Source organism: Oculina patagonica, chromosome 8, assembly GCF_052425735.1.
Source record: "Oculina patagonica isolate OP01 chromosome 8, crgOcupat, whole genome shotgun sequence".
Lineage (NCBI taxonomy): Eukaryota > Metazoa > Cnidaria > Anthozoa > Scleractinia > Oculinidae > Oculina > Oculina patagonica.
In genome coordinates this window covers 18,450,037-18,471,714 of record NC_135765.1, presented here as the reverse complement: position 1 = coordinate 18,471,714, position 21,678 = coordinate 18,450,037, and the positions used below count along the sequence as shown (strand labels likewise).

Below are 21,678 nucleotides of genomic sequence, written 5' to 3'. Positions count from 1 at the left end.
CTCATCATGCGGTAAATAAGTTGGCATTATACTACAATTTTACACAGTTGGATTCTATTAATTTGTCAGCTTTTCTCATTTTTGACTGGGTCGAGGCATGCGGAGGCTGTAGACGTGTTTCAAACTGCTCCGCGTAACTTCGTCAATTAATGATGTTTTTAGGCCTTAAACTCTTATGAATCCCAAGCGAACTAGAGAAAGCAGTAATTCGAGCGCGTCTGGTGCATCGCCCGTGGAAAAACGAGCAAGAGAGTTTAACTCGGGTACCTCGCCCGAGCGATCTACTGAGGTCTTCGAAATGTCGGCGGACGCCTTGGAGACGAAATTAGATCTTATCTTAAAAAGATTAGAGATCATGGACAATAAACTTGAGGAGATAAATACTAAGGTGTCCAACCTGGAGACCAAATTCAACTCATTAGAAGGCAGAGTGGAAAAATTAGAAGATGCTCATTCGACCACGAGGACGGCCGTACAAGAGTTACAAAATGGCCTCCAGGAATTCAATACGCAAGTCAACGAAGCGACAGCGGCCCGAGAAAAGGCGAGCGAGTTCTGTGAGAACAGGTACAAAGAATTGGAAAACAAACTGTTGTATGCTGAAGTGTATCAAAGGCGAGAAAATTTGCGTTTCTACGGCATTAGCGAGGAAGAAGAAGGCGGAGACTGTCGCATGGTGCTTAATTCTTTCCTGGAACAGCAATGTGGTGTCCAAACAATGGGTATCGAATTTCAAAGGGTCCACAGGATCGGAAAGCCTCATGATGATGGAAGCCCTAGAGCAATAATCGCTCGGTTTCTTAGATATAGCGACAGAGAAGCAGTTTTCTCAAAAGGAAAGTCGTTGAAAGATTCCGGGTATAGGATCGCTGCAGACCTGCCAAAAGAAATAGTTAACCGAAGGAAGCTCCAGTCGAAGAAGCTGGTCGATGCAAGAAAAGCGGGTAAGATCGCGTATTTCAGCCGCGCTGAACCTGATAAATTGTATATCGATGGACACTTAAACCCACTTTAATTATTGACGTTTACTTTTTTGTTTGGATTGTTTGATGCCTATATTTAGGCACAGCTTGAACTTATATTGAACGCGAATTTGTAACTAGATAAGCTTGCCTCAGTCGTAAATGGCCTTGCTTTCTCCTTATTATGATTTAATAGACGAAGTTATGGGGAACAAATAACCGTTGTAATCATCATTTCCCCTCTCCGCTTAGTTTTCGTATTTAGTTTGTGTTTATTTTTATGTTGTTTTTTGTTTCAATCAATTTCCTCGAGTCGTTCTACGGTGGCACAACAGTGTTTCTGGTCACCTTTTATGTTCTGTCGTTTTCGTTATTCGTTAGTGTCTTGTAGGGTGTTAATTGCAAATGCAATAAGGGAGAGTGTTAATTTTTTTTTTTTTTCCGCAAACAAACGCCTGCTTTACGCAATATTTTTCTTCACAACTTTTGTATGGAAATGAATTCAGGTAACGCTTTTTGTTATTCCATTGACAGCTGCATTGGTGGCCTTTTACAAATTCTAAAAGTTGTGGTAAAATCATGACAGCAAGCAACTTTGCATTTAAACTATTATCCTTAAATGCTCGTGGGATTCGTTCTTTTGAAAAACGGAAAGCAGTATTTGGATGGGTAATGAGACAACAAGTCGACATTTGCTTTATTCAGGAAACCTATAGTACTAAGGAAGTTGAAAATGTTTGGAAAAAGCAGTGGAAGGGTGAGATGTATTTCTCGCATGGTTCTGTACATAGCAGAGGCGTGCTTGTTTTAATTAAAAATAATTTGGAATTCCAAATCAAGTCCATGCGGCAGGACAAAGAGGGTCGTTTTATTTTTCTCGAGGCGCTGGTGCAAGATCAAAAGTTTTTATTAGTAAACATCTATGCTCCAAACAAAACGAGTGAGCAAACTCACTTTTTCGACAAAATCAAGGAGGAATTGGATAACATTGATATAGATGACGACTGTAGAATAATCATTGGGGGAGATTTTAATGTTATTTTAGACCCCAACCTTGATGGTTGTGGGGGCAAACCAAAATTAAAGGAATCAGCTAAGCAGATTGAGAATATTTGCTTACTGTACGATCTAGTAGACATTTGGCGACTTAGGAACCCAGGAATAAGACGTTTTACTTGGACACAGAAAACTCCTGTGATCCAAAGGAGGCTTGATTTTTGGTTAACCGATAATGCCTTGCAGGAGGAGATCGATCAGGTGAGCATTATTCCTTCCATAAAGTCTGATCACTCAGCCATTCTGTTGTCAGTTAATGGAATAGAAGAAAAATCACACGGTCCTTCCTTCTGGAAGTTCAATGCAAGTTTATTAGATGACAATGACTATGTAGCTCTAATAAACGATAGATACCAGGTTTGGGTTGACGAATTTAGGGATATACAAGATCCCAGATTGCTTTGGGATCTCATTAAATTCAAAATTAGACAGGAGACAATTTCATACAGTAAACGCAAAGCGAGGGAAAGGAAGGCGAAATTGACATCTCTAGAGGAAAAATTGACAATCCTTCAAGAGCTTTGTGACCAGGATCCATCTACGGATAATCTGAATAGGCTAGAGATTTTGAAAACCGAGTATGACCTTCAATATGAATACATTGCACAAGGCGCTATAATCCGTTCAAGGGCAAGATGGTACGAGCAAGGAGAGAAAAGCAACAAGTATTTTTTGAACTTGGAGAGCTCTAGGGGTAAAAAGAGCACAATCCGAAAGATTCTTAAGGAGGATCAATCTCTGACAACGAATCCCAAAGAAATAATGGCCGAACTTAGAAGTTTCTACTCAAATCTTTACCAAGTGAACTCTACTGGAGAAAGTGAAGCCTCATTAGACGCATTTCTTAACAGCGTATCCTTACCCACACTGTCTGAAATACAGAAAGAGAAGTGTGAGGTAGAATTGACTATCGGTGAATGTTTCAACATCTTGAATGGTTTTCAAAAGAACAAAACACCTGGTAACGACGGCCTTACAACGGAATTTTACTTAGCCTTTTGGCCTATTCTTGGAAAACATTTGGTAGCTTGTCTCAATTATGCACATAATCACGGAGAGTTATCTAACTCTCAGAAACAAGCGGTGATCACTTTATTAGAAAAGAAAGGAAAAGATAAAAGGCTGATCAAAAATTGGAGACCGATTTCCTTAATTAATGTGGACACCAAAATAGCCTCCAAAGCGCTAGCTAAACGATTAGAGAATATACTTCCTGACTTGATTCATTACAACCAAAACGCTTATGTGAAAGGAAGATCAATATTTGACGCCGTCAGGACCATTGATGATGTATTAGAATATACAAAATGTAGTGATCAGTCGGGTATCCTTGTAACAATTGATTTTGAGAAAGCGTTCGATTCTTTGGACCATAGATTCTTATTGAAGGTCCTTCGCACATTCAATTTCGGACCATCTTTTATTCAGTGGATTCGCACCTTTTACTCAAACGTGTCTAGTTGCGTAATAAATAATGGATTTGCGACAAGTTACTTTAATGTTGACCGTGGTGTGAGACAAGGGGATCCGTTATCCCCTCTCTTGTTCATTCTTAGTTTAGAAGTTCTAGCTTGCAGTATTCGACAAAATGACAAGATTCAAGGGATCAAAATTGAGGATGAAGTTGTGAAAATCTCTCTTTTCGCGGATGACATGACATGTTTTTTGAGGAATAAGTCTTCGTATGAGAACCTGATTGTTAATTTAGATCTGTTTTCGAGATTCTCAGGTTTAAAATTAAATGAGGAAAAAACAGAATTTTTTTGCTTAGGGGTCCAAAATTTGTCTAAATCACCTTCCTATGAATTTAAACGCTCAATTAAGATTTTAGGCGTACACTTTGATTATGATCAACTTTCTAGGAAAAAGGATAATTTCGAGGCAATTATAAAGTCTATTAAAAAAACATTAGGCATGTGGAAATGGAGGGGACTCACACTTATAGGAAAGATACAAATCGTTAAATCTTTTGCTATTCCGAAATTTATGTCGAAAGCGTCGCTTATTCATGTTTTTTTTTTTTTTTTTTTTTTTTTTTTTTTTTTTTAATTTATTTGCAACACACACACAAAAAAAGCTTATTTACAAATCAATTGATACAGGTACTTACATCACTTACAGAAAAAAAGGCTACTTACAAAAAGATAACTTAAACTACTTACTTACACTACTTACATTACTAAAATACAAATATAATTGTTGAGTAGAAGAAGAAAACTAACACTATACTTACACTTAGTCTATAGAGAAAAAAAAAAAAAAAAAGAAGAACAAGGGAAAAAAAAATTACAATCACACGATGCGAGAAATACAAGAAGTGTCTAATTATGATTTCCGTCAAAATAATTATAAAATATTAACTCTACTGTTGAAAAACAGGGAGAAGCTCTTTCCATTTTTCGCTATGATTTTTTAGGTTTTTGTTTTGTTTAGCTATGGCAAGTTCTAAATTGTACGTTATTTTTATCCTGGCTTTCAATAATAAAAGAGATGGCTTTATATTGAGGTTTCGACATTGAAAAATTACTTGCTTACATAAGATGATGATATGATTTAGTAAAGGAAGATTTTTTCTAAAAAACCCAAATGTTATATTAAAAGCATTTAAATTATTAACGTCAGTAAGGTAGTTTTGAAGCCATTCCTTTACTGAAATCCAAAAGCCAGATGTAATTTCACAGTGAATGAATAAATGCTCAAGGGATTCCTCAGATTCACCACAAAACGTGCACGAGAAGGAAGGAACTAGACCCATTTTATAAAGGGCTTTATTAGTGAACACAATTCTGTGTAATAACTTATACTGGAATTCTCTAGTTTTGGAATAAACAGTTACGCTCCTAGGAAGGTTATAAATATCTTGCCATGGCAAATCAGTTGTTGGAAATAATTCTTCGTATTTACGTTTTGATGTCGGAGCAGCCTCTATCTTCTTCACAAGATCCCAATATAGCACCTTCGAAGTCGTCGGGAAAACAACGTCTTTGGAATCGTTTGTGTCGGCGCGAATTATTTGTAATTGTTGTTTTAAAATAGCTTTCCATTCCAACGGGATAGTGTCAAAAATACTCATAAGAAGGAAGTGTTCAGCCATTGTTATATTTTTGTTCTGTAATGCGTCCCAAGTCTTAAGTTTACCTGTGTCATTTAACAAGTCACGTAATTTGATTATACCTTTCTTGACTATTTTATTTCTAAACAGCGGTTTTCCGTCTATACAAATGAACTTGTTGTTCCAAATGAATTCATCTAACACGTTCGCAGGAGTGGAAATGAGCTTTTCCTTGTAATTTGCCCACTCATTCAGACATTCTCTATAGAACTTTGGAAATGACTTTGGAAGATATTTCACATCGTAATTGCAATTCAGCAAGAAGGAGCCTCCAAAATCGAAAAGGTAATTATCTAGGAACACCTTCCAGATGCTGTCATAGCTCTCCGAATATTTTTTCATGCACATAATTCTTTGTGTTTTAATGAGTGTCTCTATATGGGGCATTCGCAATCCCCCATTTTTAAAGTCACTGATCAGAGTTTTGCGCTTTATTTTATCTCTTCCAGATTTCCATACAAACTTAAAGAGAACGGAGTTTATCTCTTTGATAATTTCTTTTGTAAGGGGAATTTGAGAGGCTCGGAACATAAACTTTGGAATTGCGAAGGTCTTGATGATTTGAATTCTTCCAAGTAAAGTTAAATTTCTCCATTGCCATGTAGTCAAAGATTTTTTTATGGAGTTAATAATTTTTTCAAAATTGAGTTCTTGGAATTTTTGCCAGTCGTAGGTGAAATATATACCTAAAATCTTTATTGGCTTGTTGACCTTGTCTGTTCCAAGGTCTAGATCTTCAGGGTAGTTATGTAGGCTGCCAAGCCAATATGCCTCCGTTTTCTCTTCGTTTAGTTTCAACCCAGAAACAAATCCAAATTTATTTATAACTTCCTTTAATGAAAAGAAGGATCTCGTGTTTTTTACGAAAGTAGTAAGATCATCGGCGAAAACAGTTAGTTTTACTTCTTCATTGCCCACTTTAATACCTTCGATTTCTTTGTTTTGGCGTATTGCAATATTCAGAACTTCAAGCGCGATAATAAAAAGGTAAGGCGACAAAGGGTCACCTTGTCGCACCCCACGTTTAATTTCAAAAAGATCCGATGCAAAGCCATTGTTCATTACACAGCTCGAGATATCAGAATAAAGAACCTTGACCCATCTGATAAAGGAATCCCCAAAATTAAAAGTTTCTAGTGTGTTGAATAGATACTGCCAATTTAAAGAATCGAAAGCTTTTTTAAAGTCGAAGGTTGTCATTAAACCGGGAATGTTGTAGATTTTGGTATATTCCATGACATCGTTAATTGATCTAATTGCGTCAAAAATAGTCCTGCCTTTAACATATGCACATTGATTTGCATGAATAATGTGTGGTAGAACCTTTTCCAACCTGGTTGCTAGAGCTTTAGAGCCGATCTTATAATCCACATTAAGCAAGGATATAGGTCTCCAATTTTCAATGTGTCTCCTGTCTTTGTCTTTTTTTTCGATAAGCCGAATGATTGCTTGTCGTTGTGAGTTTGATAGTCTGCCATTTACATAGGCCGCATTTAAGGAATCTACCAGGAGACCCCCTAATATAGGCCAAAATTGTTTGTAAAATTCGGCTGTTAGGCCATCGTTACCCGGAGATTTGTTGTTTTTTAGTTGATCCACAACCTTGTAGCACTCATCGTAGGTTAACTGACCTTCACAAAGAAGCTGCTGGTGATCTGATAATTTAGGTGTATTAAGATTTCTAGTATAATTGTGCAGTTCGTCGAAACTGATTTCCTGGTCCTTATCGTCATAGAGATTTTTGTAAAAATCCTTTAATTCAAACATAATAGCCTTGCTATTAATTATTTCTTGTCCTTCTTTGTTAATTAATTTTCGTATACAAGTTTTTGCTTTTCTGGACTTTTCAAGATTTAGAAAAAACTTGTTATTTTTTTCCCCTTTCTCATACCATGCGGCTTTTGATCGGATGATGTTTCCCTGCGTGATGTAATCGTATATTGAATCATATTCCATCTTATACTTTTCTAAGCTTTCGATATTTTCCTCTGTGGGGTGTATAGCACACAGCTGTTCACTCTCTTTAAGTTTGCTCTCTACCACGTCAAGTCTATTTCGTCTTTCTTTTGCCTTTTCTTTACTAAACGAAATTGTGGTTTGTCTTATTCTATATTTAACCAGATCCCAAAGAAGCTGCTTATCATGAATATCTTCAAACTCTTTCAACCAAACTTTAAGACTAGAACAGATAAGGTCAATATAGGAATCGTCTTCCAGAAGACTAGAGTTAAACACCCAATGCGAAGGGCCACGGACTTTGTCTTCTATGGTATTTATTTGTAGCGTAATCGCGGAGTGATCCGATTTAATGGAAGGTATGATTTCAGCGTGTTCTATGAAGTCTTGTAAACCGTCATTAATTAGCCAATAATCAAGGCGCCTCTGGACCCGAGGTCTTTTTTGCCTCCAAGTAAATTGTCTCTTGTCAGGATTTCTTACCCGCCAGATATCCACCAGATCATATTCCAATTTTATATCAGAAATATTTTTTACCGAGTCTTTTTTTTCTACCCGACCGCCTTCATTGTCCATCTCAGCATCCAAATGGACATTAAAATCGCCTCCGATAATTAACTGACTTTGTGAATGGAAATCTGTTCCATCAAGTATTGATAAAATATTTGCAAAGAAAGTGCATTGTTCCGATGTTTTGTTTGGAGAATATATATTTAGGAGTAAGAAAGGCGATTCTTGAATTAATGCTTCAATCAGGACATATCGACCTTCACTGTCTTGGTTAACGGACTTCAATTTGAATTGCAATTTATCACTGACCAATATTAAAACACCTTTACTGTGATTTGTACCATGGGAATAGAACATGTCTCCATGCCACTGAAACTTCCACTCATTGACTACCTCTGAGGTGCTATATGTTTCTTGTAAGAACGCGATATCAGCTTTCTGTTTTTTTATCCATGAGAAAATTGCTTCACGCTTGTGAAAGTCCCGAATCCCTCGAGCATTTAGTGATATTAATTTAAAATTTACATTTGCAATTTGAGTTTCGCCAGTGGTCTAAGTTTAAATGTATTCGGCTTGTAAAAGAAAGAGCTTCCCTGTTTTTTTGTTTTTGTTTTTGTTTTTGATTTTTGAAATATTGCTCATTACTGTTTTGATTATACAATGATAATTACTTGATAATCTGTTGATTTTACAATAGTTAATGAATTGTTGATTCCCGCATTTTTTAACTAACACGAATGAAGACACACTAAATAACCTAACACATAACAAAAAAACAATAACATTAATTAGGGAGCAAGATAACCAAAGCTCCGTGATTGACCCTTACCTCACGCTCCAGAAACTAACTGTTGAGCAATCAACGCTCCAGGCCTAGCCTTTTGTGATGGTATACAAAAGCTAATTGGTTCGTTTACGGGTATTTTGTTTTAGTTTCGACGAGTGCTAACACCTATATTTAAATAATTAGTATTCAAAGTGGCAAAAAAAAAAAAAAACCAGCTTAGACTCAAAACAAGAATTTTGTAATGTCCGCAAAATAATATTAATTTAGCTTACATTTTAACATATTTTCCGTCAATAAAGAGTTTATCTGGCTCAGACTTACTGAAAAACGCTTTCTTTCCTTCCTTTCTTGCCTCTTTCAATTTCTTCATTTGAATTTTGCGAAGGTCGTAGAGTTCCTTGGGGATATCTTCATAAATTTTGTAGTCCGTGTCTTTCAATTTATACCCACATCTTAGAACTTTCTCCCGATCTGAGTATCGCAGGAATCTTGCAATTATAGTTCTTCCACTGCTGTTACTTCTCGGCTGTTTCCCCAATCTGTGAACGCGTTGAAATTCGATGTCATTGGCATTTTCAACTTCGAGTACGTTTTCCAGAAAATCAACTAACTGGCCTTTTGTGTCTTCCATTCTTCTTCCTTGCTCGTTTTCTACAAGGTGCTCTGGAATTCCATCGAACTTAAGGTTCTCTCTTCTACTGTAAGTCTCAAGATATAACAGCTCTTTACGAACCTCTTTGATTTCTTTGCAACGCGTTTCTTTTTCCTCCTGTGCGGTACTGTTTAGGTCTTCAACTTGTCCGCTAACGAACTCGGCATTCTCTTTTAAATCTTTGATCTTCTTATCCGAGCTCCGTTGCTTCTCTTTAACCGCGGAAATTTCTTCCTCTAAACTCGTGACAGAGGCTTTCAGGCTATTTATCGTAGAGAATACTTCTTCTAATTTCGTTTCCAGCGTGTCTAGTTTCTCCAGTTTAGACAATATTAGGTCTATTTTGCCTGCGAGTCCTTCGGCGGCCATTACTTCGTCTTCGTCCGCGCAGACACGAGAGATGTCTTTTAGTCGTTTTTCCGCCGGCGAAGTTTCTTGTGAGCTACTTGAAGAGTCCGAAAGTCTAATTTTTCTCTTTACAGACGAAAGAAGTTGTTCCATAGGCGTTTTGGTTTAAAATATTGACCCGAGAAACGGAGCCATGAGAAGCACGTCTACATCGTGTGGCTCTCACCAGGCTCTTTCGCTTATTCATGTGTCTAAAGATCTCATACAGGCAGTCAATAAAGAACTTTACAGCTTTATTTGGAAAGGAAAGGATAAGGTTAAACGGTTAGCTTTGATTAATTGCATTGAAAATGGAGGGCTTAAGATGCTGGATATAGAATCTATGGTTCTAGCGCAAAGAATAATGTGCGTGAAGAAGTATATTGAGGACTATGTTAGTCCCTGGAAGATCTTCTTAAACCACTATTTGAAAAAACTAGGCGGAAAGTTCATTTTGCAGTGTCATTTTGATTGCCCAAAATTGCCCATATTTTTACCCGAGTTTTACAAAGATTGTCTTGCTGCGTGGTCAACTCTTTCAAGTAAAGAAGTGGTTTCGTACGGGGATGTTATGAACCAATACTTGTGGAATAATAAAAACATTCTATGTGAAGGTAAATCTTTATATCATGCCTTTTTCCGCATAAACTGTGGGATAAGCAAAATCGGAGATTTAGTCTCTAAAGACAATACGTTTCTGGAAAGTGATAAAGTTCTCAGGTCAAAACTATCACCTAGTCAATTTTTCCTTTTAATGGGAGTAGTCAGTGCCATTCCAAAGGAATGGCGCTCCATTATCAAGGGTGAGAGTATATACCGTGAACCATACTCCTGCCCTGCAAATTCTTTTGAAGTGCCAATAAAGGGGGAAATGTTGGATATTTCTAACATTCCCTCCAAAATAGTTTATGAAGAGTTTCTTTCTCGTAAAGTAATTCCTCCTACTGCCCAAAAGAAATTTAAAAATGACTATCCAAATCTCTCCGTCGATTGGAAGAAAATCTATTCTCTAGCGTTTAGTGTTACTTTGGATACAAAGTTAAGAGCTTTTCAGTACAAATTACTAAACCATATTGTGTATACAAATGACAGACTTTATAAATTTAAGATTGTAGACTCGCCATTATGTGCTTTCTGTTACTCTGAAGATGAATCCCTCGAGCATTTATTGTTTCTTTGTAAAGCAAGCGAGGTATTCTGGAAAGAGGTATTGTCGTGGTTGGCCATCCATAAGAATGAAGTTTTAAATTTTTCTCTCACCGATGTTTTGTTTGGTAAGTTTGATATCGATACAGACTCTATGGTAGTTAACCATATTCTTCTTCTTGGAAAATATTTTATTTATAGGTGTAAGCTTGATAAGATTAAACCCTCTTTACCAGTTTTTAAGGCTAAATTAAGAGCTACTCTTAAATTAGAATTTTACATTGCCAGGAAAAAAGGTACACTTGCTCAACATTACAGAAAATGGAATATCTTTATTCCTGTATTAAGTTAGACTATTTCCTTTTTCCACTCTACCTTTTAAAAAAACTCCACCGAAAATATTTTAGGTCACTCTATTTTTTCGAAACCTGCTTTTTGACCTTTTGTTTAGAAAGCTGGTGTTTGCTTTGCATGTCTCTTTTTTCTTCTGCTCTCCATAGCATAATATACCTTGTTTATTTTTTAACGTGCTTTGTTTGTAGTAAGTAATGTTAAGCTTGTAATAATTTATTGTTGTAGTGTAAGTAAGTATTGTATTAGTGTAAGTAAGTAGCGTTAGGACTGTAAGTAATGTTTAAATTGTAAGTAGTGTTTCTTTTTTCTTTGTAATTTTGTACTGTATGTTTGTATGGCAAGAAATTAAAAATATTAAAAAAAAAAAAAAAAAAAAAAAAAAAAAAAGCTTTTCTCATTTTTGTCTGCATTTGCCTAGTTTAAGTACAGTACATGCTATGTTCATCAAAGTATTAAGTTACTGTAATTATTATAATACATCAGACACAATTATAATTAACGCATTAACTTACCAATTCTTCTTTATGCTTGATAATTAATTCATGAATTCTATACATCTCATTTGGGGTAATTTTAATTTTAATGTCTTTTGACAGCGATAAATATTGTTCAATCTAAAAAGGAAACAACACAACAAGGTTAAATATAAAGCTCAGGTTACAAGAAAAGAATGATGACTCGTCTTATTTACTCATGAGTAATAACTAAATGAAAAGGTGAGGCTCTGTAAAAACATCTAAACTGTCCTGTAAAATTATGACAAGGCAATGACTTACCTCTAAAGTTTCATAGAAATCTTTAATTTCATTAAATTTAAATAATTTCATCAAAAAATTCTGCAAAGAAAATAATAATGATAACTTCACAATCTAATAGACTAGTTGTTGTGTAACTGATACACATGATAACATTATAACACAGGGCTGGAAATGGTAGACATCACATGTGATCTAAACAAATTTAATTCTTTCTGGAAACTCTTTTCTCTAAAAAAAAACCCTTTTGTATATCTAAACTTGTAAAATCCCCACCCTGAAAAAGGTTCCCCTCTCGGTCGGAGCCTCCCGGTATAGGCCATTATAGAGAGTACCCCCCCCCCCCCGGGGAATACAAGAATATAGTCGAATCCCTATTTTACAAGCGGCCGCCCTTGGGGGAATGGTAAGTGGCCTCTTAATAGATGTTGGCCACCTATTAGGGTTTCACCAGAAATAAGGCAAATTAGCATAAGGCGTAGAAACAGCACTTCATTGCCAGGAAATCAAATGATTATCACTTAACTTAGTGAAATCACAACAAAATGATTGTAAGCATGTTCGAATTTTTTTATCAGTCATCACTTCAAATTTTGGACTTGTATCTGTCATTAGGTTGTTTAGAAACAAGGCCAAACTATTATTATATTCTTGGTGGCCGCTAAACAGAGGTAAAAAACAACAGACGAATCCCCATTGGGACGGCCAGAAGGTGGCCACAGCAGCTTAATAGAGGTGGCCACTAGATAAGTATTTTATTTACAGTATTAGGTAAACTGGCAATAATTTCGGGACTTGATAGGGGGTGGTCAATTTATAGGGGTTCAACTACATTTCTGCAGACATCAATTTTTTATATTACAGGGACTTCTCACCTGTACATCCGCAACATGGGTCATTGCGAACGTCTGCAGAGGCTGCATATATTCCTCCTTGAAATGACTTCCTACCACATGCCGGTTAGCCATGCTCTGTAACAGTTTTGCAATCTACAAAGTAGAGAATTTAAAAAATTAGTTAGTTGGAAATGAACCAACAGACCTGTTCAAAGGGATGAAAAGAAGTGGAACATGTTAATGGGGGGGGGGAGCAAGGGGGGCCACAGCCTCCTTTTCTGTCTGAGAAGTGTGAAATCTGTCATTTGAAGCCTGACACATTGTTGGAAACAAGTGCTCCCCATATGTAGCTAATATCATCTCAAAGAACCTAGATTATTTAATTTCTCAGGGAGGGGGCTTGCCCCTACACTCTGCTAGCTAGGCTGTTGCATCCTTAAGCTTACTTGTTGCCCAAACATAAAACAAGATGACTTACCAAAGTAAGATTTCTCCTTGCACACTGGCTTGGTGGCTTACTGACAAGCATAAAGGCTAGAAAAGAGACAAAATTTGAGGTTATTAGTCACTGCAAGTACTACTGAATGGTAAACATTTCTCAACTGGCTGACACAAAAAGGTATTGTTATCGTCATCATCTGTCCTTTTAGCACCAGGCGACACATACATGTAAGGCCTCCCAGGTGTAACGGTGAATTTAATGCTGGTAGGGAGGTAACCCTTTGTTGGACTAGTATCCCATCCAGGGGGAGTAGGAATACTCCTTGTCGCTTGCTCCAGCCTGATGGGCCTCTATGCCCAAACCCAGACTTTACCTACCTCTTAACATGTAGGAGGTACAGTGGCCTAATGGTTAGTGCACCAGACTCCGGATCGAGTGGTCCGGGTTCAAGCACTGGCCAGGGTTACTGTGTTGTGTTCTTGGGCAAGGCACTTTACCGTCATGGTGCCTCTGTCCACCCAGGTATAAGTATAAATGGGTACCAGTGACATAATGCTGGGAAGGGTACCCTGCAATGGACTAGCATCCCGTTCGGGGGGGGGGGGGGAGTAGAAATATTTCTAGTCACTTTATGCTACAGAAACTGGGATCAATGGGATAAGCTCCAGCCTGATGGGCCACTAGGCCCAAACACAGGCTTAACCTACCTGTTAATTTACACACATCAAAATTCTGTTTCTTTTAGTTTGCCTCCCCACCGCCCTACCACTCCCAACTTCAAAACAATTAATTGCATAATTTTAAGAGGTTAAATATTAACTAGTCCATACCATGAGGTGTGACTATTGCTGGATTTAAGAATCTCAGTAGAAAAAATCCACCAATGAGGGAAGTGATATTTGTGTCACCAACATTAGGGTACTTCTCCTGTGAGAAAATAGAATATAAAACACATGACAAAGTATTAGCTACAAGTCATCCTGCAACTTAACATTACTTTCATCAAACTTTACAATATTGACAAGGAACATACTGAGGGCTATCTTAAAGATGACAGTCAACAGTCTGTCTCAGGTCTGTACTGCATTGTTTGTAACACTCATGATGTATGATTTTAATTTTTAAAAAAATATATTCGGGCTGGGGAATGGTGAATCCAAGACTAACATCTTTTTATGAAAGTCCAAGACTTTCACCTCCTCTAATGAAAAATATCAATGACAATTTACTTTTAAGTGATGTATGTTTAACAACTATTCACCGAAGTGAAGGTGGCTAGTGGTGGATATTAAGTGGTGGAGATGCGAAGCGACCAGGTAATTATTCACCACTAGCCACCGACACTGAGGTGAATAGTTGTTTTACTATATATACTAAAACAGTGAGATAATATAGCCTGAAAGGATGATTTTTGACTAGTGTATTCCTGTCAAAGATTACAATTTTCTTGCGTGCGTTGCTCGGAGGTGAAAAGCAAAGGATATTCAAGGCTTGAGTGGCCAATCAGGGTGCGCCAAAAACGCTATCCACTGTTTTAGCATATACTAAAAGGTAATATTACACACACTATAAAAATTATTGCAAACTGATTGATCCTAATTATTTCATACATTCTTACCTTGACTAAACAGACAATAGTACTGCACAGCCATCTGATGCCATAAGGTACTGCAAACAGTGAATTTGTGATGGCAGAAACAAATTCTGATGCCATTGCCTTAAGGATATTACTGCTTGGATTATGTTAAGGAGAAATACAACTTTACGTTTACTCATTAAACTTGAACAGTAGCAGAAACTACATGCATGTAAGCAAAAACGTGTTTGTTGAGAGTTCCCTCTCCTTCAATTCATCAGTGATTGATCCATTGATCAATTACTCAACCACTCGATCAATCAATGAATCAGTCAGTCAGTCAGCGGTTAGTCAGTCAGTCAGTTAGTCGGTCAGTCAGTCAGTCAGTCAGTCAGCAGTTAGTCAGTCAGTCAGTCAGTCAGTCAGTCAGTCAGCAGTTAGTTGGTCAGTCAGTCAGTCAGCAGTTAGTCAGTCAGTCAGTCAGTCAGTCAGCAGTTAGTCGGTCAGTCAGTCAGCAGTTAGTCGGTCAGTCAGTCAGTCAGCAGTTAGTCAGTCAGTCAGTCAGATTGATCAATCTAATAGTCTGTCAGTTAATCAGTCAGAACATCAGTTAGCTGCGTGCAAAGAAGTTGGAATCTGCTAGCCTGGGGCAAGTGGATTTTGCTCTTGGGCTAGTGGACTTAATTCTTCCCTTGCCCAACAAGCAAGTGCAGCATCACAAGCATTGTCCTTAAAAAAATTTGGGGTGGGGGGCTAGTAAAAATGACTTTCAGGCTAGTACATCCTGGCTACAGATTAATGAAAATTCAATTTCTTTGCACCCTGGTTAGTCAATCAGTCAGTCAGATGTTCAGTCAAGTCCATTAGTCAGATAGCCAATCAAGTTGACCAGTCAGTCAGTCAGTCAGTCAGTCAGTCAAGTTGATCAGTCAATCAGCCAGCCAGCCAGCCAGTCAGTCAGTATACGCTGATGAAGAGACAGAAGTTTGAAACATCTGAGAAATTTTGTATTCCATCGCATTAACAAAACATTTTTTCGTTTAATTTTTGTCACATTATACATGCGCTACACAGTTTTTTTCTGATTCGTGTTTTCCAGTCGGTCGGTCGGTCAGTCGGTCGGTCGGTTGATCAGATGGTACAATTCCCAAGCGATGTCTCACAGTGTGATCATCATCAACTAAATCATAAATCATTGTGAAGAGGATATGTTCTTGTATAGTGTCTTGCACACCAGAGTCATCCATGGCCTGAATATTCAAACACAAACATTAGCTAATTGGTTACAACAAAAGCGGTTTAGCCATATTCAAAAAGCTACTTTAACTTACACTGTTATAAGATAAATACCAGGTGTGAATTACTTCTGTTTTGTAGCATCACAGGCATGACCAGGAGATCTCATTCCTCTACTCTTTTAACACTTGTACTTTTAAATACATTTAATATAAAAAATGCCCCATTCAGTTAGGAACAACATTATACATTATTAACATTATGATGACTGTTCCTAACAGTTAATTTTGTTTTCCAGAAATCTCAAAAAAAATTAACTGGTTTCACGAGGGATCAGCTAAGTCATCAAGTGTTTTGTTACATCGCACAACGGACGGTCAACATTCACAGCAACATTGCACTGCTACTCTCTAAAATCACACACTTTGCAATGTTGCCCGCTCAGAGACTTCTCGCTGGAAACAGTTTTTATTGTTAGATGTCATGTGACCTCCAATTAACCAATAAGAGTGTGTGCTGTAGGGGAAAAGTTTTTAGCTGTAGAACAATATCTGATATTTGTTTGGGGTACATTAATTTTTGACGAAGTCGAAAAAGTTGACTTTTTCCCTATATTTTTATAGTTTATTGTCTGGTTGTTAAGGTTATTTAAGGGGGAGGGTGTTTTACCTTTTTTTTGGTGTCCCTCCCCCCTGCCTATTATGATTGTCACTTAAAAACTAGCAAATGCTGTAACATACTCGTTCCATGGTCAACTGTCCAGAGGAATCTACCAATGTGCCATAGATTTCAGCATAAACCTGAAGTAAAATGAAAATACTTTTACCCCTTTATATTGGGCAACTTGTACAGTCAACTCCCGCCTTGCAGACATCTCACTATTATGGACATCCCGTTATTACGGACAGAAGATGAATTCCCGGCGAATAAGAATTACTGAAAAAAATAACTCCCGCTTCTACAGACTTTCTCTATTGCGGACACCAAATTGTGGTCCCAAAGGTGTCTGTTATAGTGAGAGTTGACAGAACTTGTACCAAGTGATTCAATTTAAGTTTCTGTGGTGACCAGAAGAACTACTGTAAGGTTATGGTTTAAGTAATTAAGTCTGATCAGTCTAATCCAGTGGATCACAAGAGCCAAGTGGCTCCTAAATGAAAGCATTAAAATCCAGTTCCAGTAGTAAGAAGTGACTGGGAGTATTGCTACTCCCCCTGGAAGGGATGCTAGGTAAGGTAGGTTAAGTCCACAACTGGGACTAGTGGTCCATCATGTCAGAGATTATCCTGGTTCGTATATTTCTACTCTTCCCTAGTCTATCACAGGGTTACCCCCCAATATTAAATTTCATGGTACCCATTTATACACCTGGGTGGAGAGAGGCACTATCAGAGTTAAGTGTCTTGCCCAAGAACATAATGCAGTGACTCTGGCCTGGGCTCAAACCTGAACGCATCCAGTGCACTAACCATTAGGCCACCAAAAATGCCATTTGGAGAGAGGCACTGTGAGAGTTAAGCATCTTGCTTAAGTAAACAACCCGGTGAACCATCCATTAGAAGGCCCCCAATAACTCCAACAAAAAAGGTGCAGTTAATATCAACGAGCATTTAGGGAATCAACAAAACTACACACCTTCAGTGGGTTGATTTCAAGAACCAGTTTGTCCTGGTCAGCCACATTTGCAATGAGTGCTCCAAGAGTTGATTTAAGGTACTCCTGACCAGGCCCTCTCCTGGAATAACAATAATATTGTTCAGTAAGTCAAAAGATGACTGGCAGGAGAATGGATTTAGCAGAGCCTCAAAATTACCTTGTGTAGGTTGTCATCATTCTTGAGATAGCAGTGTTCGCTCGAAGGAGGCTGTTAAATGTCTCTGACTCATTAACTTCATACTTCAAAGCCAACTAAAACAACAAATAATATTGATTTTAAGGGCAGTACACATGCAAGTAAAATATCTAATAGTCCAACTACAAGTGTACATGTATGTATAGATTGTTTATCATGCGGGATCAGGCAGCGCTTAACTCTACAGGTTTCCATAGTATAAGGGGCCTAAGAATACTGCAACTCCCCCTGAGTGTGACAAAGTACAGTGTAGTATGTTGCGGGTACCAATCCCAAGCATTTTTGGCTTTCAGTAAGACCCAACACCTACTGGAGCTCCTGCCAGCTTTCTGTTGCGAATCACCAGCTAAAATCCAAGCATCTCCCTTACTACTGGAAGGTGTTTTAAGCTTCTTGCTTTGCTCTCAGGCTGGTGCCACACAAGGACAGCCACCTACTTTAATCTTTAGTCACTGTGAAAACCCTGGTAAGGATACTGTAACAGTTTTCTGCTGCCCATTTATACCACTAGAAACCCATAAGGGTTAAAATGTGCAACTCCCTACGATTCATATTGTACAAAGTGTTTACACATTTGTTTGCATAAGTACCATATTTGGAAAATCACGAGAGAAAAAATAGCAAATCAAACTTGCAATATTTGGATGAAATTCACAGCATGTGCTAGCTCCCACTCTATGCCGAAGTCTTGTTTTTAAACAAGTTGGCTGAATAAAGTTCAATTTGGTCAAATTTTCTTGTTTCGTCAAAATTTAGTGGTTGAGGCAACTTCACTTGTAATTGGATACAATTTCTTTGCATTTTGCCTTCTGAAAAAAAATTATGGCATTCAGATTAGAATTCAAGAAATTCACCTGAAAACCGCAAATGATGTTGCATGTATCATTACAAATACAGCGCATTCAGGTGCAAACTCTTTCTCTTTTTACAAATATGGTACTTGGCAAATCTGAATGTTCAAACCATGTGAACGCGTGTTACACGTTTCAACCCTTTATGAGTTTCTGATACCAGTGGATGGAGAAAGGCACTGCATGCGAGTATAAAGGTCCCAGAGGTGGTGGTACTCAATAAAAGTAAACTCACACTGGGGCCTCACTGGCTCTTACAGTGAGCTGGTCTCAGAGTAAAGTATCCTGCTGAAGATCGCTTCACAAATGTAGCTAGTTAGAAGGCATAGCCAGCTACTGACCCTTAGTGACAGCCCTTTAAAACTGTAGAGCAAGTTGGACATTATGAACCTACCTGAAACATAGTGAGTAACAGATGCTCTTCTCTTAGTTCATACTGATTGCCATATAAGGAGAACAAGGCTGGCTGTAATAAATCTGATATAAAAAATGATATAACGTTTTGGTCATCATTCAATTATGACAGATAATTCAGTAAGTTCAGAGATCTCTGCGCCCCATGTAAGGGAATCCGGAATCCGGAATCCAACATATTTTTGCTCTTGGAATCCGGAATCCGAGGCTTTGGAATCCGGAATCCAGCCTGTGGAATCCAGAATCCAGTCTCCTGTGGAATCCGAAATCCAACCTCCTTTGGTATCTGGAATCTACCATCAGAGCACTACAAAAGTTACCAAGCTAACCTTACCAGAAAGCTAACGTAAAATGTTTGATATTTGGTCACTAAATTCAAATCAACCACGGCGTTGTTGTGGTCTTTGATTCTCCTGGTAGGGCGCATGCTTTATTTTGTCAAAGATTACCGTTTTATCATGCTGGGTTTTGACCTTAAGAAATTGAAATTTATTGACAAGTGTAACGCAATGTCTCTCAACCGCCAACAATGCTTCTAGGAGGTGTTTATCCTTTTCTGTCCCATGCGGGGCTCACCATTCTTGTAACACAGCTTGAAAACAAATTGTTATCACGGATTCATGGATGTCTAAATATCCCTGTAAATTTTCCAAAAATTTGGTAAAATTCGGTGAAAGCGGTAAAAGGTGAGGCTGCTTGACGGTGAAATCTGGCCAAGTTAAACCATTCATCATTTTTGTCCAGGAAGTTCCCCTGTGGAAGTAACACGACTCCCAGGTGCCCTTTCGATTCGGCGATTGAGAAATTCGAACTGGTTCTAGATCTTCAGTACGGTTCATTTACTTTAAGCTACGTTTGAACAACGTACGGAATTCAAGATGGGGAAGCATCACAAAAAACTTCAAGCCAGAGGAAAAGGTATACCGTATTTATTCGATTAAGCGCCCTGGGCGCTTATTAAATTTTTGGACCTTTAGAGTGGGCGCTTATTCGAGGTGGGCGCTTATTCGAGGCTGGGCGCTTATTTAATTTTCATGATTTTCAGCAAACAGTAAGTTTATTTTGAATTCGTACTGAAAACAATAAATAATATCAAAACGTGAAGATGTACCAAAGCATAATCTTAACTGTACATTGAAAGTTTCTGTAAAATACTTAGACAACTTAGTCATGGGGGAAGTCTTGTTAGTAGTACTTAGTTAATTTCAATAATCAATACTTCTCTTGTGCCCTTTAGTTTTTTGTGGGGTGGGGGTGGGCGCTTATTTGAGGCTGGGTGCTTATTAACTTTTCCTACCTACAGGGTGGGCGCTTATTCGAGGTTGGGCGCTTAATCGAATAAATACGGTATTTAGAGTCACGTTTTTGGTAGTTGTAGATAATTAAGCAGTATATATAATATTTAGAGTGCATTTGAATTCATGTGTCAGATGCAAACATAATCAAGCATAATATTCGAGTCAAATTGGGGCCAACAGTTACTTGTTGATCCACAAAATCAAAGTCCTTGCTATATTTTCAACTATTGCTAAACTATCGCTCTTAGGAGTTCAAGAAAAGAGAAAGATATGAGAGAGAAAGAGAGGTCACTTATTATCGATATAAGACCATAAAACGAACTCCCGGCGTACTCTCCGCTATTGATCTTCCTCGTGCAATTACAGGAAACACACAGGGAAGATAGAGAGACTGGGGGGATTACCCCCCTACCACTTTTTTTTACCCTGACAAAAATTATATATAGATTTTTTTCTAAAATTGTATCATGTTTGAGACATTATCGAATTTAGCTGCTAAAGGTACAATTACTTTTTTTTTTTCATTATCGTAACAATGAGAGTGCAATTGTCGGATCCCCTTTCTTTGTTATGTACCCCTACTTTGTTATTAACTCAAACCCAGTTCAGCTTATTGCTTTCAAGTGCAGTCAGCCCATACCAACAAACGGCATCCACAATAAACAGATGGTTTATTTAGTCGAGGCAATGTGAGCTATTTGGGGGGATGTAGCTTGTCTATTATTATGACTGAACAACTGATACATTCTTTAATCATAAGGCTTGATAAATTTTAATTTCACTTGACCATTTGTTGTTGGGGGCCATTATATTATAACAGTGACTGTCTATCAAATCCCACCAGCCCCACTTACCCCATAAAAAATGATCGGGTCCTAATATGTTTACGGTTTTTACATATATTTAAATTTAATATACTAAAAAAAAAAAGAAAATAGACGACATAAGATAAGATAAGATAAAATTTTATTGAACACTCCTAAAGAGCTTATTGAACACTCCTAAACAGCTGAATGTGCTATAAAAATGGCGTAATCTGCTGTTGAGGTAGAATTAAAAACAGATTTAAAGGTGTGAAATCCGAAATCTCGCACCTTTTGGAATCCAGAATCCACAGGCATGGAATCCGGAATCCAGTCGCCGGAATCCGGAATCCACGGTGCGGAATCCGGAATCCACGGTGCGGAATCCGGAATCCAAGACTCTCTTGGATTCCTTTACATGGGGCGAATCTCTATAAATGGTAACTATTAAATGAACTGAGTCTTACAAATGTGCGAGGCAGTGAGGTGTAAGGCATGCGAGTCAGAAATACGTACTCCAAATAAAAAGGCTGACTGCAAGCTACCTATTAAGCTAACTGTAGGCTAACCAGAGAGCGATTTAGGCTAACCAAAGTGCTATTTAGGCTAACTGGAATGGATCGCATGCCTCACTGCCTCGCACTTTGTGACGACCTAAATGAACTGACTCACCATCAATTTCTGCAAGAGAAA

At 37.8% G+C, this 21,678-nt stretch overlaps 4 protein-coding genes across 4 annotated transcripts in view; 2 read left to right on the top strand and 2 right to left on the bottom strand.

Annotated features, from left to right (window-relative positions):
• LOC144662795 (uncharacterized) overlaps window positions 1-21,678 on the top strand; it is a 152,900-nt gene that overhangs the window by 77,871 nt on the left and 53,351 nt on the right. The gene's annotated exons all lie outside the window — the stretch shown is intronic.
• Window positions 1-21,678, top strand: part of LOC144662858 (tyrosine-protein kinase receptor Tie-1-like) — a 67,873-nt gene that overhangs the window by 39,477 nt on the left and 6,718 nt on the right. The window lies entirely within an intron of this gene.
• On the bottom strand, window positions 8,652-9,555 carry LOC144663166 (uncharacterized). Its single transcript, XM_078524096.1, has one exon. The coding sequence runs from the start codon at window positions 9,534-9,536 to the stop codon at window positions 8,652-8,654; it is 885 nt and encodes a 294-aa protein (XP_078380222.1). The 5' UTR covers window positions 9,537-9,555.
• On the bottom strand, window positions 10,050-19,184 carry LOC144663163 (uncharacterized). Its single transcript, XM_078524094.1, has 13 exons — window positions 19,061-19,184; window positions 18,865-18,947; window positions 17,581-17,675; window positions 17,403-17,502; window positions 16,508-16,567; window positions 15,742-15,781; window positions 14,574-14,689; window positions 13,786-13,882; window positions 12,992-13,047; window positions 12,553-12,666; window positions 11,699-11,758; window positions 11,435-11,536; window positions 10,050-10,070 (listed from the first exon to the last, which is right to left on the bottom strand). Exons 1-13 carry the CDS (start codon window positions 19,182-19,184, stop codon window positions 10,050-10,052), a joined length of 1,068 nt encoding a protein of 355 aa, XP_078380220.1.

Excerpts from the sequence above, each read along its gene's own strand:
- LOC144663166 (XM_078524096.1), bottom strand. The coding sequence starts at position 9,536 with ATGGAACAACTTCTTTCGTCTGTAAAGAGAAAAATTAGACTTTCGGAC.
- LOC144663163 (XM_078524094.1), bottom strand. The coding sequence starts at position 19,184 with ATGGTAGATTCCAGATACCAAAGGAGGTTGGATTTCGGATTCCACAGG. Across the intron at positions 14,690-15,741 it reads GCAAGACACTATACAAGAAC|GCAGTAATATCCTTAAGGCA; the intron begins ATATCCTCTTCA and ends AACATAATCCAA. Across the intron at positions 13,883-14,573 it reads CTATTGTCTGTTTAGTCAAG|GAGAAGTACCCTAATGTTGG; the intron begins GTAAGAATGTAT and ends ATTTTCTCACAG.